The sequence below is a fragment of the Acartia tonsa genome, chromosome 11 (genome assembly GCF_053477335.1).
Source record: "Acartia tonsa isolate MP-2025a chromosome 11, ASM5347733v1, whole genome shotgun sequence".
NCBI classification, from domain to species: domain Eukaryota; kingdom Metazoa; phylum Arthropoda; class Copepoda; order Calanoida; family Acartiidae; genus Acartia; species Acartia tonsa.
Genome location: NC_137270.1, coordinates 31839473 through 31859647, shown reverse-complemented (window position 1 = coordinate 31859647; position 20175 = coordinate 31839473). Strand labels below are relative to the sequence as shown.

The 20175-nt window shown below is 29.8% G+C and overlaps 1 protein-coding gene across 2 annotated transcripts in view; it reads right to left on the bottom strand.

The window, feature by feature from the left end:
* The window catches only part of LOC145332168 (electrogenic sodium bicarbonate cotransporter 1-like), a 61217-nt gene extending 56683 nt beyond the window's left edge, over positions 1–4534 (bottom strand). For both annotated transcript variants that reach the window (XM_080177119.1, XM_080177120.1), the window contains exons 1-2: positions 4470–4534; positions 1254–1329 (exon numbers count right to left, since the gene is read on the bottom strand). In XM_080177119.1, the coding sequence (XP_080033245.1) occupies positions 1254–1329; positions 4470–4509 (116 nt within the window). In that variant the 5' untranslated portion in view covers positions 4510–4534. The remainder of the gene's footprint in view (positions 1–1253; positions 1330–4469) is intronic.
* Between the last annotated feature and the right edge of the window lie 15641 nt (positions 4535–20175).

Below are 20175 nucleotides of genomic sequence, written 5' to 3'. Positions count from 1 at the left end.
AAGTATGTCTGTGTACTTTCAATATTATTGGGATAAATAGTTAGATAGAAACAAAGTTATATAGAAAGTTAGATGAATAGGTAGATAGGCAGAAATATCTATTGATATTTACATAGATAGTTAGATATTTCTTTTCACCTTCCTCAGGTACTCAGATAGATAGATAGATTGTTAGTTAATTAGAAAGATAAAGGAAAGATGAACGGATAGATAGATAGATAGATACCTAGAAATCTCTCTCCGCCTTCCTCCAGGTGGCTGGCATTCAGATAGATAGATAGATATATAGTTGGATAGATAGATAGATGGATAGACAGAAAGATAGATAGATACCTAGAAATTTCTCTCCACTGGTCACCCTCCTCCAGTTGTCTGGCATTCAGATAGACAGATAGATAGATAGATAGTTGGATAGATAGATAGATGGATAGATAGAAAGATAGATAAATACCTAGAAATTTTCTCCACTGATCCCCTTCCTCCAGATGTCTGGCATTCAGTTAGATAGTTACATAGATAGTTAGATAGATGGATAGATAGAAAGATAGATAGAAAGATAGATAGATACCTAGAAATTTCTCTCCACTGATCCCCTTCCTCCAGATGTCTGAATTCAGTTAGATAGTTACATAGATAGTTAGATAGATGAATAGATAGAAAGATAGATAGAAAGATAGATAGAAAGATGGATAGAAAGATAGATAGAAAGATAGATAGAAAGATAGATAGAAAGATAGATAGAAAGATAGATAGAAAGATAGATAGAAAGATAGATAGAAAGATAGATAGAAAGATGGATAGAAAGATAGATAGAAAGATGGATAGAAAGATAGATAGAAAGATAGATAGAAAGATAGATAGAAAGATAGATAGAAAGATAGATAGAAAGATAGATAGATACCTAGAAATTTCTCTCCACTGATCCCCTTCCTCCAGATGTCTGGCATTCAGTTAGATAGTTAGATAGATAGTTAGATAGATGGATAGATAGATGGATAGATAGAAAGATAGATAGAAAGATAGATAGAAAGATAGATAGAAAGATAGATAGAAAGATGGATAGAAAGATAGATAGAAAGATAGATAGAAAGATAGATAGAAAGATAGATAGAAAGATAGATAGATACCTAGAAATTTCTCTCCACTGATCCCCTTCCTCCAGATGTCTGGCATTCAGTTAGATAGATACATAGATAGTTACATAGATAGTTGGATAGATAGATAGATGGATAGATAGAAAGATAGATAGATACCTAGAAATTTCTCTCCACTGATCCCCTTCCTCTAGATGTCTGGCATTCAGTTGCACGAATATTGGCAGTTGAGGCCCTAAAATTATCATACTTTAGACAAAATGTATTAATATTTTATTTGAAATGTTATTCTCTTAAATTTCCCCTCTCTCTCTTTCTCTTTCTTGGTGATCAGTATTAAAATGCCGTTTCTCTAAGTCGAACGCGGTCATACGCAATGTTGGAAGAGTAACGCAAATTTCAAATCTCAGTTTTCGCGATTTGAGAAAAATTCTTCTTTATATCATAGCGAATCAGATAATCTAGCAACCTTAGCTTTTATCTCGTAGATAAAATTAGTAAATCAAATCGAGAAAACTGAGATCTGAATTTTGCGCCACCTTTTCAACATTTCGTGTGACTGCGTACGACTTTGAGAAACAGCATTTTATTACTGATCACAAAGAAAGAGGAAGAGAGAGAGGTAGGGGAAACAGCATTTTATTACTGATCACCGTTACTATGTTACTAATTGAATGTTAGGCTATATACGATGTTATAAAATAATTATTTGTCTAAGTAAATAAACAATAAATATACAAATATAAACATTTGAAAAGCGAAGCTACTCTATAAATCACTTTGTCTGTCCTAAAATTTGACTTTCTCAGTTGCTTTTTAAAATTCATATGGCATTGTTTTATCTGTTTGTCTGTCGTGAGCATGTTATTAAAGAAAAAAACCTTTTTTTTTTTATAGATTTCTTAACTTTCGTTTAGTTTTGCATATTTTATTTGTTATGGGAACTGAACATCTAGGATAAAAATCACTTTGCAGTTTGTCAATTTTTTTGTGTTTGGCTACTTTTGGATCATTTCACCCTTGAAGAAATTTATAGCTCTTATTATTAGGCAAGTAAAAATCGATTTAAAAGTTTTTAGAATGATTCCTGTAATAATAGAGTACTATTTAGAGTCTAATAATTATTACTAGAAAGTCCATTTTAAATAAGCAGCGTTTTTAGCTATTTCACAAAATATTGTACATGATATAATTATCCTATTTAATTGATATACTTGACGATTGGGTACAATATATAAAGTCTGTGATGAACCAGAAACTTTACTTTTGCTCCTGTGTGTAATGAAAATTACCTTTTAAATTTACAACGAAAAGTTAAATTATAGTATAAAGAGAGAGTGTTTAAACTTTTTAACCAAAAAATGTAATCTACTGAAGGGGTATCATCATTGGTGATGTATATAAATTCATTGGCCATTGTCTTATCCCTTTAGATCCCTGATTTCTACGTTGAATATTTATTTTGAAGATTTTTTATTGTTTATTTAATTTTAGTTTTATAAGTAGCTTATCTCGTATTATTATTTGTTATTATTAATTTTATCACTTAAAAACACAACGATGACAACTTTTATTAAAAATACATTCTTCATTAAATTATTTTGAAAGTAGCGCGGCTGTAACAAGTATGATAGTTAAGCGAGAGATGGGACAATGTATTGTTTATTACACTAGTCCCCAAAGTTTTATAATAACGTCTTTTAATTCGTTGCCTTAACAACTTTGGGACTTTTATTAAATTTTGATTGGTTGGTTTGTTAAGTTGATTGTTTAAACTTTTTAACCACTAATTTTAATCTACAGAAGGGGTAATTTTGTGTATCCTCATTGGGGATTTACATCATTTTATCGGCCATTGTCTTATCCCCTTAGATCCCTGAGAATAGTACCACATAATAACCAGACAGGCAGGGAAAATTGGACTGTAAATTATTTTCAATTCAATTAAAATATACGGAGGGTGGGTATCAGTGCTCAACAAGGTACTTTGGGGGAAAGTGCTAAATTTTTATCTTCAAAAGGAATATTTTTTTATCATTATTGTATATGTACATATGTAAACTTATTGTCCATTGTCTTATCCCTTAACATCCCTAAGAATAACTGTGCTTCCGAACAGGGGCGTCCAAGCTTTTTCATTTGGGGGGGGGGGGCTAAAAATTTGAAAATAAACATTTTTTTAGGGGGGGGGGGGGGGTAATCCTTATATCATAGAGGTAATTTTTTTTTTATTTGGAGGGGAGGTAAAAAATTAAAATTCAGAATTTTTTGGGTGCCTACGGCACCATATAATTCATTTGGGGGGGGGGGGGTAATCACCCCTTTACCCTCCCCCCCCCTGGACGTCTTTGCTACCGAAGATAACAAAATATGTCAAAAAGAAGTATTTCATGATTTCTGGGGTGAGTCCGTGTCTGTAGCATGATCTCTCATATTGTAATACAAATTTTAATAAAGTTTTAAATACGTAGGGGGAGAAAATCACTCAAAATCTGCCACGTGACGTCATAAAAATGAGGGATTATCCATCTTTTTTTCTCCCACTTCTCCTCTCATCTCCCTCATTTTTATGACGTAACGTGTCTGATTTTTAAGAGACTTTCTCCCCCTATCAATTTTATCTATATAATGTTTAATTTATCTTTAATTTGCAATGATTTAAAATAAATTGTTATCTATATTTTTAGATAAATAACCTTTTACTAAAGGTCATTAAAAATGTAAATAAATAAGATTAGAGGTTGTTTAGTTCTTTTGACAAGGATTATTTTATCATAATTATTGTTAGGATTGGATGTAGAATATACGTCGATATTATAACAGGGGAAAAATTGTCTCCATTTTATATTGCTAACATGGAACTCGATTATTAGTCAGTTCGTTTTTCCAGTAGGAGGAAGGGGATTGGGTAAAGGGGGTGAAAGGGGGAATCGTTATTTTAGCCCGCTGCAAGTTATACTTTATTAGAGAACATGAAAATTAGTGTAAGATACAATTAATAATATATAATTTTTTTTTGAAAGCACAGAAAAAATATTTAAAATTCACACAACCTTGCAAAAGTTTTATTAGTTATAGTATCTTCGTCCGTTAAAAATCAGGGATCTAAAGGGATAAGACAATGGCCAAGAAATTGATGCACATCCCCAATTATTACAAACAAAATTACCCCTTCTGTAGATTACAAGTAGTGATTTAAACGGTTGAAAACTCAACTCAATAAACCAACCAATCAAAATTCAATAAAAGTACGCAAAGTTGTTAAGCCAACAAATAAGAAAACGTTATAATAAAACTTTGGGGACAAGTGTAATAAACAGATCAATGTCCCCTCCCTTCCTGTAAAACACGTAGCTACTCTACAATTAAAAATACCTGAGGTAGTGTTGGTAAGTCCGCCAGATTGGGAAGCCATTTTATTTATTGTATGTTAATATCTGAAATGAATAAATCATTTTGACACAAAACACTATAAAAATTATTAGATGTTTTCATTGGAGGATTTTTTTCTCAATGTTTTTAAGCTAGAAGATTTTTTTTTCTCAATGTTTTTCAGTTGGAAGATTTTTTTTCTCAATGTTTTTAAGCTAGAAGATTGTTTTCTCAATGTTTTTAAGCTAGAAGATTGTTTTTCTCAATGTTTTTAAGCTAGAAGAATTTTTTTCTCAATGTTTTTAAGCTAGAAGATTTTTTCTCTCAATGTTTTTAAGCTAGAAGATTTTTTTTCTCAATGTTTTTCAGTTGGAAGATTTTTTCTCTCAATGTTTTTGAACGCAATGTTTTTTACCCTTGGGTTTAACATTATCAATGTTTTTTTGTTAATAGTGGAAACAATTTCTCTTTGCATGTTTGTCTGTCTGCGTAAATCTTCCCTTATTTTAAGGGATTACTCGTTTTGGAAAATTCTAGCCTAAGAATGATCTATAAATTAATGTGCAATTAAATTAAAAGAAACAAAATTACCCCTCCTGTAGATAAAAAAATGTAGTTTAAAAGTAGGAATATTTATATTGTGTACAACCGAACCAAGATTTAATAAAAAACCTAAATTTTTTGAGCCAATGAATAAGGGAACGTGTTAAAACAACTTTGTGTTATTGTTGCTGCACTTTTTATGGACAAAATTGATTTTGTGAAAATGTTAATCATAATTAAAGTCCATATTTAGAATTAAACTTAAAATTTTCTAAATATTATCAAAATTCAAAAAAAATAATTTTATCTCAAGGTAGCGCAGCAATATAATCAGCAAAATACAATTTAATAATCTAAAATTCATTAATATTTTAAAGGGCAAAATAATAAAATCTATTTAAATAATCGCTTTGTAAGACATATTGAAGATTAATATTTCAATAGTCACTGAAGTTCTCCTTTTAAGGGGAGCTTCACATGGTTTTAGGATAGTTTATTTCAAGATTTAAGCTTTAGATTTGTTTAAGGCTAGTTTTTTACCCCATTCTTACCCCTTTGAATACGGGATCTCTAGAGGCTAGGGGCAAAACAGCTAGATCAATTTTCCAATTTTAGATATGATTGACTTACTCGGACAAAAAGACGTAAAGACCTTAGTTATGGAATAACTACGATTCTATAGATAATTGAAGTTCTCATTAAAAATTTTAATTAATATTTTAAATCTAAGATCTTTACGAGAATTAGAAATAATTTTGCTTTGTTTTATAATATAAAAAGCGATGATATTCTATGAATAATTGTTATCCCGCCTGGCCATCCAAATAGTTTATATTGTTCTAGCGGATGCGCTTCTAGTATCTAGGGACTCTGTATTTGCAGTGAGAAGGGCAGAAAAATAGAAAATACAATAGCGTGAGTTTAATCTAAAAATAAAATAGCCTAAAACCATCCCAGGACAAATGTAGAGCTTCCCTTAAATGGAAAATACAATCGGTTCAGTAGTTATCAAAATCTTAGAATATACATACATATACATAAAAAAACATTTCTACATTATATACATTTATCTAAAAAAATACATCATTATTTTAAAAATTATGGGTATTGGGGTTTGTTTTGATGTATTTTCCTTACTTCTTTTTTAATCTAAGACTAATATTAACATAAACCTTTTTTGCTTGTTATTACTGCGCTACTTATGGTTATACATTTTTTACTAGAAACAATAGAAATAATAAATAGGATAAATACTTGATTGAAAGTGACAAAATAAGCAGCATGGTCATAATTATAAAGAGTATACTCATCAAACAAAGTTTTAAATAGATTGGACCATTACACCGACCATATTATATCCAAAACACACACAAACACTAACAGTTAAAACCATTTTTTTCAGATGTTACTGCATGAAAAAATGCGCGAATACTAAATTGAAAATCTTGGAAAAAATCTACGCTCACTTTATTTTCTTACGCACCTGAAAAGTTGTTTCCATAATGTTACAAAATGATAAAAGTAGCAAAACTAAAATATTAGGGGAGGGGCTAGGGGATATTTTATGTAACGAGAAACTGTTTTGCCTTGAACTGTTCCTTTGTTTTCTTTCAACTTACATTTATACCTTTATCTAAATAAATATTTGAATAAAAAAAATTATGGCAAAAATCGTGTTTTCCCCCTAACCCAATTGATTTAATATATTTTTTTTAACCAGAAATAGTTTAAAAATACACCAAAAAAGATTATCTTACTATCTTCCCCAATAAAAACTCCGCAACATTATAGAAACTCCGAAGAAACATATTCATAAAGAGATGAGCTGAATTTGAATTTCCGAATGTGTACACAGTTTCCTCGGTGTTTCCTCATCCTATCTTAATGTTTACTACTAGCTAAAAAAGCTTCAAACTTCCAAAAAAAATTAAATTTTAAAAGTATAATGTATATATCGTTTATAAATTAAAATTTTGATTTTTTTAGCTAGTAGTAAATATTGATATAGGATGAGGAAACACCGAGGAAACTGTGTACACATTCGGAAATTCAAATTCAGCTCATCCATAAGGAGATATAAAGATAAAATATTAGATAAAATCTTATTTTCATTTCAGATGCATTTTAGTAACTTTAAAAACTGCTACACTCAAAAATCGCGCTTATTTAAATTGGTTCTTTTTTACCATTTTAAGAAGTCAATATTAGTGTTTTTTCTTCAGTTATTAAGGTTTTGCAAGCGGTTAAACCGTTTTGCTTTTAATTATCAAAGTAGCTTCTTATTGGTCCTGGACATTTTCAAGGAAAGGGGCTTAGCCACTCTTAAAATAAATGATTATTAGAATATTTAATCTTATGAAAACTTTTATGGAGAAATTATAATGTTAAAGTTTAAATGATAGCTTATATTGTAGCCGTACAAATAAAAAGCATTTTTTGAGATTAATATAATTGCATAAATAGAGGTCAACGATTCATACAAATTCAAGTTATTTAAGTAATTATTTTTATTTCAATATAATTTTTTTTTCTATAAAACTGAATTGTCTAACAGTAATTTCTCGTTTTCTCTATACTATTGGTTTTCAAAAATGTTTCTGTTTTTCCTTTTAATTAAAAACCAGAAAAATCTAAAACTTGTGTATAATATCGTCATTTCCTCTCTATTTAAATTTGAAAACAATACTTTATTTCCAAAGGGGGCGGGAGGTAAAATATATCTGAAGCTATTTTATGTTGATATTTCGGCGTTTTTCTGTTAGTTAATTATCGCATGGTATTATAGACTTCTTTTCGCGAATATTAAAATGAGAAACCAGCTTTGTTAACTTCTAGGAACCGAATGCTCTGGCTAACATTTATTTTAACTTTTATTTTAATATTCATGTAAAATTGTCTGTAATAGATGATATTTTAGTATGGCTAAGAACTTGTTTTAATCCAGCGGATATTGATTGGTTTCAAAGTCATACTAGAAAAATTAAATTCTTACTAATATTTCATTATACAAGTTATAGATTTTTAAAAATAATTCGAACGAACGTACTGTCATACCCTATTTATAGAGTAGCTGCCGCACTTACAATAATAAATAGTACATCCCTTAAGTAGTAACAAAGGCATATTATATGCTGATTACTTGAGGCCTTTTAAAGTCAATCCAACATGGTGTGAATGCATTTACGCACATTTCAAACACCGCATATTTGCAAAAAGAAAAAAATGCTAATAAATGAGAGGACTGTTTAATCATATATAATTAAAATGATATCTGTCTATATGTAGCTTAAGATCTCGCTAACCGCTGACCCGATAAGATTCTTCTTTGCAGTGAAGCTTTTTATAGGTCCAGAGAACGTTTGGAAAAGATACCCTTCATCCCATCAGAAAAAGTTATGAGAAAAAAATCCCCTACACCAATTTTTAAGATTTCTTTCTCGCTTTCAAAAACTAAAATTTAAAGTAAAGGGTCGACTTTAACCTCCCTTCTATAAAGTTCTCCTAAGAATAAAACAAATATGATACATGAGCGGAAGGGAATGCACATAAATGGTTTCTTAGTCCTTTTAAAGAAATATTTTACACTACCATAACAAACAAGCTGACAACAATTTTGATATCATATAATAATGATAAATTTACTCTATAACCCATTGCTGTTGTAATAAGTAACCTAAAGTGTATAAATGGATTTATTTTTACTTGGATCTTACACCAGATTAACATGTACTCTAATAAAATGAAACTCGCAGCTGGCTAAAATAAACCCACTCCCTTTACCCCATCCTCCCCCTCCCACTTGATGAACGATCTAACCAATAAATGAGGTCCATATTTGCAACCTAAATTGACGACAATTTTCCCCCTGTTAATATATCCACGTATTCTATATCCATTGTAATACCCAACTTACACTGGATACCACGTACTATACATACTTTGTTAGAAACTAAAGGATAAATAAAAATGCTTTTACCCGACAATAGGTAGATATTTCATTCGAAGAAAATATATTTGCCTTCAAGTTTTCCAGTTCCGTAATTTCTTTGTTTAAATCAATTTCAACTTTTTCTTATGGATATTTCATTAATTATTGTCCAATACAAAGAATAAAAATCTATGTAAAAGATTTGGATCATGAAAAAGAAAACGAAGTTGCGGGTTTTGTCATATTAGTAGGTTTTCTCCTAATTCTCCCCTGCGGGGCAATCATTGACATTTACTTAACCTAACCTAACCTAAAATAACCTTTCAAAAGCTACTGTGAAAATATGATGAAACTCGAAACTTCGTTTTCTTTCCATGACCCTAAGAGTTTGATTATGTACATTTGCAGATTTTTAATAATTGCTACTGTAAAATTTTTTAATTATCATTATTCTTTTTTTAAATTGTAATTTTAAAAGTGTTTTATTGAATTGAATATAAATTTCACTTTTGAACAAATTTGATTATTCTTAATTCTATAATTAAATGTAAATATTTTAATGGATGGCTTATTACATACGCCTCACCCTTGAAATTTAATTAAGAAATAAACAAGGAAAATTATGTTCGTAAGTAGCGTTGCAACAATTTAAGCTACAATTACTTTTTTTATGGCATCAGAACAGAATGGATTTATCATTACTTGGATGTTACAGCAGATTATAATGTACTCTAATTTAAAAAAACCCCATTAACCCAATCCCCTACCCTCCTACTAGATCAACGAAATGACCAATAAATGATATCTATGTTTGCAACCTAAATTGACGACAATCTTTCCCCTGTTTATAATAACCACGTAAAATCAATTCAGAACAGTAAACAAAAGCAAAGCTTTTTTAGTTTGTTGAGACTTTCTTGATTGAAAGCTCTTCCATAGCCTAACGGAAGGAAATATCAAGCACCGAACTTTATACCATAAATGAAGAATAGATTTGCTAGTAAAAAATTGTAATTTCCATATTCAAAAGCAAACATCTGTGATGGCGACAAGAAAAAATGGTCGAAAAGACTGGACTACAAATTTGTATAGATGGGTAGAGAAAAAGTGGATATTGTGACAGGCCAATTTTTGTGGTCAATTTAGGTTGCTAATATTGTCCTCAGATATTGATCAATATCCCCCCCCTGCAACTTTGAACCATTTCCTCCCCTGACCATGGAGGAACATATTGACCAATATCTGAGGACAAAATTAGCAACCTAAATTAATGCCAATAAGTCACAATATCCACGTATTCTATATCCATTTAGTGGATAGACGTATTATAAATATAGAAAAGATGCGCCTATAAAATTGTAATTTTCCCTAATTAAAAGAAAACAACTCTAGCTGATGTGTGTGGTGTGGTGGTGGTGATAAGAAAAACAAACTTCAACTAATAAAATGTTATTTTAATTAAAATTATTCTTTATCAATTATGTTTACATTAAGAGGAAGATAATAAAAACAATGTAGTCTAGGTTCATTAGGCATTTAGGAAAGGACGATAGGGTATAATAGTAGCAAGTATTTTATTAGTTATTTATCGTATCGTATTAAAAAGACAGCTTTCCGCAGGTATTAAAATGAAAAATTCAGTTTTGTTAGCCCCGAGGGGCCAAAGACCGGGCTAAAAAAACTTGCATTAAATATATGGTTTTAATTTTACTATTCGTGTAAAATTGTCTTTAATACGATGCTATACATGACATCCGGTTCTAGTACAGCGGATATTTATCGGTCTCGAAACCATACTGGAAAAAATGTTTCAAAGAGAGTCATACTGTATTAACAGAAAATTATATTTCAACTTTCAACAAAAAGATTTTCAAGATTCGTAGCTTCTATTAAAATCACTTTTTCTGTATAAGCTTTAAATTATTTTTGACCATAAATCAAATCAGAACTTAGTTTTGTATTTAATATATTTTCTAAAGTATTATTTTTTTTGGAAAAAACTAGGACTTTTTTTGGGGAAACCTTTGTAGCATTTGTTTTTTAATTTTAGAATATTCAGAAATTGAGTTAAAACCCCACGTCAGCGCTAATTGGCGAAACAAAATAGAACTTGCAATTATATTATGCCTAGCAAACAATGAATTTAACTTTGCAACAATGAATAAAAGTTTAATAAAAATTTTAACAAAATCATAAATAAAAAAAACTTTTAAAATGACTATAAAACCCTCTAAAGCTCGGCCTTCCTCCTATCACCGAATTTTGAAGAATATAATGTTTAATATATTGTTTTTATTTACTTTAATTATACACTATCATTATATACAAATCATATTTTTCAAGGATTGGGATATATTTTCATTAAAAGGAACAGTTTTAAAAATTAACTAAACTAAGGGGGGGGGGGGGTTAAGGGGAAATGTAGTGGTAATTTTTTCTAATGGTGATTTTTCTTGGAAGAGTGGCGGTACCCCTTCCAAAATTAGAAACATACCTTAAAAGTTGCAATTTAAAGAAGAACCAAATCGGTTCAGTGGTTAGCGAGAATTTTTTTGCTAGAAAAAAAACCTTTCTACTTTATATATTAGGATATTCTTTACTAACTTTATTCCAGTCCTTACAATTATCTATGCTTTTGTGTACAAGCAAATAACAGTTTATATTTTATAGTATTTAATTCGAGAAAGTATGAATTACGGTATCCATTTTAAATAGAGGAATATTCCTTCCTGCATTTATCAATATTACAAAGATTCGATAAATAACTATTAAATATTTTTAATACAAAATAGTAGATAATCCATCTATCTGCAATCGAAGATATCTAAGCTTACAATCTAAATTGGTCTGTTTTCAAAATAGTTTTATGAGTTTTTTTATATAGGAAAATATGTTAAAAGTAAGTTTACAACAAATTTTAAATTAATAGGAAATGTTTACCATGTTTGATTAAAATAGGTTCAAGTTGAACGCACAAAATTATAAAGATCTTCCCTTTATGAGTATCCTTAAAATCAAATTGTCATGGAAAATTTTGTCCACTATAACAGTTGGGAATCTGAAATATTTTTAATTTAAAAAAAAATTGACTGTCAGTGTATAGGTCAGGTATAAAAAATTGATGCAAATGAAAATTGTTTTTAATGCTTTTGTAAATCAAATATAACAAATGGCTATAAACATTTTTTTGTCTGGGATTTTTTGTTTAAAATTATACATTTTCTATAAATGATTACCATAAATAAATAATATTATTAAACGATATTGTTCTGGAGTCATTGGTAGGAATAATGCATAATATTTAAGAAAATCAGAGCATAAATTTTTTAAAGCCTTAACTGAACAATAAATATAGCTTCTGCTAATAGATACAAAGACCTGTTTTGTCTCATAAAGTTTATTTATGTTTATGTTAAGTTCATAAATTTTGTTTATATAATTGTTTTCTATATAGTTGCTTCATTATAATTTAGTTGGGAGTTTGAGTTTTTCAGCATAAGGAATCTCTAAATAATTTTTTGTTTGTCATGACACCAAAAATTTGAAATTTATATTTGCTTTTAAATACAAAGTTATAATGAAAGAATTAACCAAAAAAAAGAACAAAGTAAATCAAATTTTAAGAGGAGAGTATATTTAACAAGGACAATAATATATGCAGCCTACCCTTGCATGGCTTTAAACTTTTTATAATAAATTTTTTTTTCAATACATGAATAATTCATGTAAGCTTATAGTGCAACTATAAAGAGTTTTTGGATCATGTAAAGAAAATGTAGCAGGTTTCATTGTATTTTCACAGTAGCTTTTCTGTTATTTCTAGCTTATGTGGGAGGCTCTATCCCTGTGTGGCCAATTTCCTAACCCTGCAGAGCAATCATTAACATTTACCTAACCTAACCTAAAATAACCTATTAAAAACTACTGTGAAAATATGATGAAACGCACTACCTTATTTTCTTTCCATGATCCTAGTTTTTATTTCAATTTTTACAATTATCAGTCTGAAATATGTAAGTATGTCTGAACTGCAGTTTAAAGTATCTTATGAAAGACAAATAACTTACTTAATCTTCTGATGGTCAAATCAGAGTAACTTTACTACTAAAAGAGTATTTGAATATTTGTTTTCCTTTTACTGTAAATATTCAAGCTTTTCTAAACAGCTGTACTATCTAGGAAATAATTATTCTTGTTTATTTCCACCAATTTTATCATCATAATATATTTTTGATATCCTGTCCTGAAGAACATGATACATAATCTAAATTTGGTATTCAAGTCTGTAAGTGTTTTGTCATTTTAAAATTCCGAGTTTGGAATACAAGCCATAAAACTTATATTTCATCATGATAAAGAAAACAACAATTTTATCTAAAGATGCCAAAATTTTCAACTTAATTTCATGTTCTATGAAGATAGACGTGTTATAATTTGCTGAGTGAAGGTTGATGGGATGGAGAATTCATGATTTAAAATTGAACAGGAAGATGTTTGCCTACTTCTTGGCATCTAAAGTAAAAAGCGGGTCCTCATGTTAAACAAAACTAACAAATTACTCAAAGATTATCAATCATAATAAAAAGAGGGCATGATTTTGCTAAAGAACAGTAACACAGTAAAACAAGGATGACAACATCCATAAGTAGCGAAGCACAAAAAATAAAATCATAGATGGTAATACGTACAAGTAGATTTAAAGTGTATTTATTAATTGATTTATTGGAGAAAATAAACACGAAACCCTGTTTTTTTTGTATAATGATGACAATCAAAGTAAATAACATAAAAGATGCTCATAACAATGGGAACAATTATTTTGATACTGATATCCCAAAAAAATTTTAAAATTGGACCAAAAACACCAAAGATATGAGGAAATATGTAAAACATATAAAAATAGCAAAAACCTGCTAAAAAGCAGTCTGACCGCCATGCTTGTTTTCTTAAAACGACAAGAAATTTAATTTTTAAATCCTTAACTTAAAAAAATTTGGAAAACTGGACTATATAAATCAAAGATATGGAAAAATTTAAAAATAGCCATAAACCTGCAAAAAGGAAGCCTGACTGTCATGGTTGTTTTCTTTGAAAATTTTGGAAATTGTACCATAAACACCAAAGATATGTAGAAAAATGTGAAAAATAAAAAAAATAGCCTAAAACCTGCTGAAAGACAGTCTGACCGTCATAGTTGTTTTCTTAAAAGGACAGGAAATTTATTTTGATATCTATAACTAAAACAATTTTGGAAATCGGACCATAAACACCAAAGATATGGAGAAAAATGTGAAAAATACAAAAATAGCCTAAAACCTGCTTAAAGGCAGCCTGACTGTCATAGTTGGTTTCTTTAAAGGTCTAAAAATTTAATTTAGATATCTATAACTGAAAAAATTTTGAAAATCGAACCATAAACACAGAAGATATTGAGAAAAATGTGAAAAATACAAAAATAGCCTAAAACCTGCTAAAAAGCGGTCCTACCGCCATCGATGTTTTATAGTTAATTGTGCTCCTTATTGATGGGAATGTTGTCAAAAATTTTTTGCATTCTATCTTTTATAGGAGCTGAGTATATCTCATTTCCCCCATAGCGTTACGGACGGACTGACGGATGGACGGACAAGGGAATTATAGAGTAGCTTCGCTACTAATGGGCTAATTCAAGATACTGATGGAATTTTATTTTAAAACAATATTTAAAACTTTGCCCCTAGCCTCTAGAGGCGTCCGCCCAAAGAGATTTACCCAAAATTTGATTTAGTTTTAAGGTAAATTTTTTTAAGGGTAGGGGGATACATGAAGCCATTTCTTTTTGAAATAAGAATATTTATAATATTTTAAAAAATTGCATCTACTCTGTATTTTGTAGGTATGACCATATAGGTTCATCCGACTAGCCGTAATTGAGGTACTTAACATTGAGTTTTAAGTAAACTTTATTATTATATTTATATTTATTTATAGACTTAGTATTGCTGCGCTATACTGTGTGCATAATTTTCCTTGTTTCTTAAGAATTTTGCTATTAAATGTACCTTTTATCTGTTGCAAATCACGTAAAAAATTCATTGATGTAGAAAAGTATACCAAAAAATGAACAGATACATCTCAACATTTCCTTTCCAGGTTGGAAGATTGGACTGTAAATCATACCGGTGCCCAAAGTTTTATAAGATCGTTCCCTTAATTGCTGGATTAAAAACTTTGATTATTTTCATTAAATCTTAATTGATTAGTTAAAACTACAATTGTCCAAATTTTTCAACCAATAATTTTGATAAACAGAATACCTAATTTTGCTATGTCCTATTCTACAGTTTATTACTACCAGACACTCCCAACAGGAAGGGATTGGGGGTAAGTCACATATGTCGGGGGTACGATGTCTGTCTGTCCGTCTGTCTGAAGCTTAAGATCTAAGTAACCACTGAACCGATTGAGCTCTACTCTCTAGGGAATATACCTACTGGTCCTGTGATGGTTTTAAGTAATTTTTTTGGGGGTGGGGGACACCCCCAACCCCCAAAAAATGAAAAATACCCTCACAAGATTAAAAATTCTTTTTAAAACTAAAATTAAAATAGTAGAGTCTACTACCCCCCCCCCCAAAAAAAAAATAATTAAAAAAAAATTTCTTTTAAATCTAAAATATGAAAAATTAGGTCGATCAAACCTCTTGGGGCAAAAGCCCCTAGAGGCTATGGGGCGTAGCCGCTAGTTATTATTATAAAGCTATCCTGAACCTGTAAGAATCTTTATTGTAAAGGAGAACCATATCGGTTTAGCCGTTATTGAATTATTGAGCTACAGAAGATAGTCACACATCCTATTACTTTTCCTTGCTTGTCCATAGCATTGCGTAAAATCAATACTGAGTAGATATTTCTAAACATCACATATTCAATACAACAACAATATCACATTAGCAATCTCATTGTAAAGGAGAAACATATCGGTTAAGATCGAGATATCAAGGTACAGAAGACATTCACACATCTTGTTACTTTTATAAGGATTTGAGATTATACTTGTCTATGTCTTTGCGTAAAGTTAATGATTGATTAATATTTGGGTATTGTTGAGTAGATATTTCTAAACATCACATATTCAATACAACCATAATATTACATTAGCCACTTAGATAACGTCCAGTATGACTTTCCAATCAAGGATCTAAAGGGATAAGACCGATAACTTTATGTAAATCCCCAATGATGATATTCAAATTACACCTTTTGTCCCTCTCACTCTCTCTCGGTTAATAGGGTATAAGGGGTATCGTTATTTTAAGCAGATGCGAGCATCACTTCATATAAGTACATGAAAATCTGATGCAACATCCAAGTAATTATATATCTATTGTTATGTTTGCCAGACTGTCATATATATTTAGCTTCGCTTTACCAATATTGTTATGCTTGTTTTAATTATTTCTGAAATGTTGTAATGGAATTATTATTACTTGGATCTTACACCAGATTATCCTGTTTTCTAATAAAGTGAAACTTGTAGTGGGCTAAATTAATGACAGCTCAACCCCGCCCCCTTTTACCCCGTCCCTTTCCCCCTACTGGATGAACGAACTGACCAATAAATGACAGGGTAAATATCAACCTTAATTGTCTACAATTTTTCCCCTGTCATAATATCCATGTATATTCTACATTCATTAATGTACATATTATGCAGATGCAATTTTTTTCATGCTACTTTTTAAATGATTAGAAGCTTTTATATCTACTATAGGCATTTGCGATTAAATTGATTATATAATACTTATGTTCTAGTATAGACATTATTACATAATAAAAAGTGTTCATAAAAACAAAACAAACAAAAATACAAAATTGCAGCCATTTTATAAAAAGGAGTATGGATGCAGGGATCTAAAGGGATAAGACAATGGCCATTAAATTGATGTACATCCCCAATGATGATGCACAAAATTACCTCTTCTGTAGATTACAATGAGAGGTTGAAACGTTTGGACACTCAACCAAAATGACCCAACCAATCTAAATTTAATAAAACTCCCCAAAATTGTTAAGCCAACAAATAAAAAAAAAGTTAATATATGACTTTGGGGACTAGTGTAATAAACAGCCAAATGTCCCCTCTATTCCTGATATGTATGAATATGTGTTTAAGGGGGGGAAATGACAGTGAAAGACAGGCGTAGCTTGGATACTTTCAAACTTTCTCTACAATCTAAAAATACCTTATATAACATAAAATAAGGTCAGCTGAATTTTAGTTTCCGATTGTGTACGTATCACCCTATCTCAATATTTACTACTAGCTAAAAAAAGCTTTAAACTTCCAAAAAAAAATCAAAATTTGAAAAATTAAAGTTTTGAATATATAAATCGTTTGTACATTATATCGCGTTTCCCTTTGCCAAAAATAGCTTATGCAAAAGGTTATCTGTCGTACAACTTTGGAAATTAGGGAAGAAATGGGTAATTAATTTTCAGTTGATCTAAAATAATGCATTTCGTTAACTGGTATTAAGAATTAATAGCAAATTTTTATGGTGAACATGTTATTTTTTTAGCAATTTTATTATTTCTATACAATAACCACGTCATAGCATAAAACATTTTAAAAATATTTTAACCCCCCCTCCCTCCAAAAAAAAATTATAAAATATTTGACTTCCTTGGTTCTAGTTACCTGTCTCTTCTAATCAAGTTTCAATCAAGCTTGTTATATGTTAACATTCTATTTTAATTATTTGATATATTTGGATAAAATGAATTTATTATTTGTTGTTTTAACTTCTGGCTAATTTAAATTCTATCTGTCTTCTGTCTGGTTTCTCCTTAATATTCTAATTTTAGATTTTGCAAGCGTAGCAACTCTAACCTTATATAAAAGTAACAGGATGTCTACCAGTCTATGTGTTTATCTGTTTATAGCGAAGGATCTTGTTAACCGCTGAACCCAATTTTTCCCTCTTCTATAAATCTAGGGATGTTTTTAAAAACTAAAAATCTATTTTCAGAGAGAGTACTACTAAAATCCCCCCCCCCAAAAAAAATATTAAAAATTATAATGAAAAGTGTGGGTTGACTGTCGCCTCTCCTTTCCCTAAACTGCATCTAGCATTCAGAATTATTTTAGCTCCTATAATTAAAAAATCGTACACTATGACTTTGTAACAACTTTTTCATATAATATTAAGTAATTTATATTATTAAATGTTTAAATTCTCCAACAAACAAGAGCGTCACATTGAATGATTGATTGATTCAGACAGACGGACGAACATACACTAGTAAGAGAGAAGTGACGTCAAAATAGATTTACCTATAATGGTATTAAGAATGAAAAAGCAATACCCTCTATAATTGTGAAAGTTTTTTTGTCGAGATTTTGATTTATGGAGTTTGTCATCCTTGTATCAACTTGCATTTGCTTTTGAATTGTAATTCATTTTCTAAACACAATACCTACTTTAGTTATATCAACAACTCTTTTCTACATTTATATTTATCCTTATAGAAAACAAGGATGACAACATCCATAAAATCGAAGCTCTGAAACGGTAGGGCAAACGAACATTAACACTTGTAGAGTGTCAGAACTGATTAAGCAGAATGTACTAACATTTTTAGGACTTGATTGCCTATAATATTGTACCTTGTGGTAATAGTACTCAGTATTCCAAAAATCAGAGCAATAGGATAATTATAACATGCAAAAATTTGTTGTCAAAAAAGTAAAAATTAGCATGTTTTAAATGGGCATACGGACTTTTTGTCACACAGACATCCTACTTTTATAACGAAAATAGAGTTACTGCGTTTCCTAAATCGTACCTAATTGTTACAGGAATCGTGATTCAAAGTTTAAAGTCGATAGGGCAATTCTAACCTGTTTAAATGAACAAATTGAGCTAACTGTCCCGGACGGACGGAACGACTTTAATTATATAAAAGCTTCGATTTCAAAAAAAGATATTTATTGTCGAATGTCTAACTGATTTTTATATCCAATTTTGGAGTTGATTCCTAAAATTTCTTGAGAGAAATGACCTTTGACATTTTTCATTATTCGTTTAAAAAAATCATCACCAAACTGCACTCTTTATCGTGCCCCTAGAGGCCAGTAGTGTTGCATCATTTAGTATTCCTTTAAAAAAAGTTATGTACATGAATAAGATAATATAAATTTTCTTAATCTATAAAAATCAGAGCCTAAAAAGTGAAGTACTTAATTATCATCCACCAAGTCTTTATGTGTTATTTCTGCCTGTGATAACTGCTAAGGAATGCAACGGAATTAAATTAAATTATATTGCAATGTCCCTTCAAAATATGCGAAACTCATATTTAAGGAAAATTCTAAAACTTTAAATGACATTCAATTCTTTAAAGTACCCTTTCACACAGTGCTCAGTCAAAACAGCAAATTTACATATAAAAAAAACAGCAAATGATATAATTAAAACTGTATACTTAAGTAATTATCTAAACTCTACTAAATGTTCCTAAATATCTGTATATAGTGCAATTACTTTATAACTACACTGTTAAAAATAAAAAAAATTTGCATCAGATAATACTATATATTCATTTCATTACTGTGATGAACTCCAATTTAGTTTCCGAAAGTGTACCTAGCGTCCGCGTCCTATCTCGAAATTTGCTATTAGCTAAATAAGCTTCAAACTTCCAAAAAAAAATTAAGATTTTAAACATCAAAATTTTGAATGTATAATGTATAAATCGCTTTGTTTTCACAAATTTCCGGAGTAGCTGAAAATAGGGTCTGCAATAATTGGGTTATCTATTGTACACTTTAGGAAACTAGGGCTAGAATAGGAAATCCATTTGAAGCTCATCATTACTGTATAGCATCATCCCATACGTTCTAGCAAAAAAACCTCATTACGATATAAGAAAGATTCCAATACTGTATTGAGTATTACTTAGTGTTCTAAGAAGTAATATGTATTAGGTACTAAATAAAGAATGTGCATTTTATAGTATTATCTAATACTCTCTATGGAATAAAATTCAATACACTAGAAGGAAGTTTTTAATACTCTAGTTCGTAATTTTTGTTACTCTGTAAGGTAAGAATTGATACTAAAAACGTAATATCTCTGTATAATAATAATTATTACGGTATATAGTACTACATGGTGTTATATATTCATTTTGTTAATACAGCACACTTACGGGTCCAGGTCTAATACAACCCAAGTGTATCAATTAATACTAAATG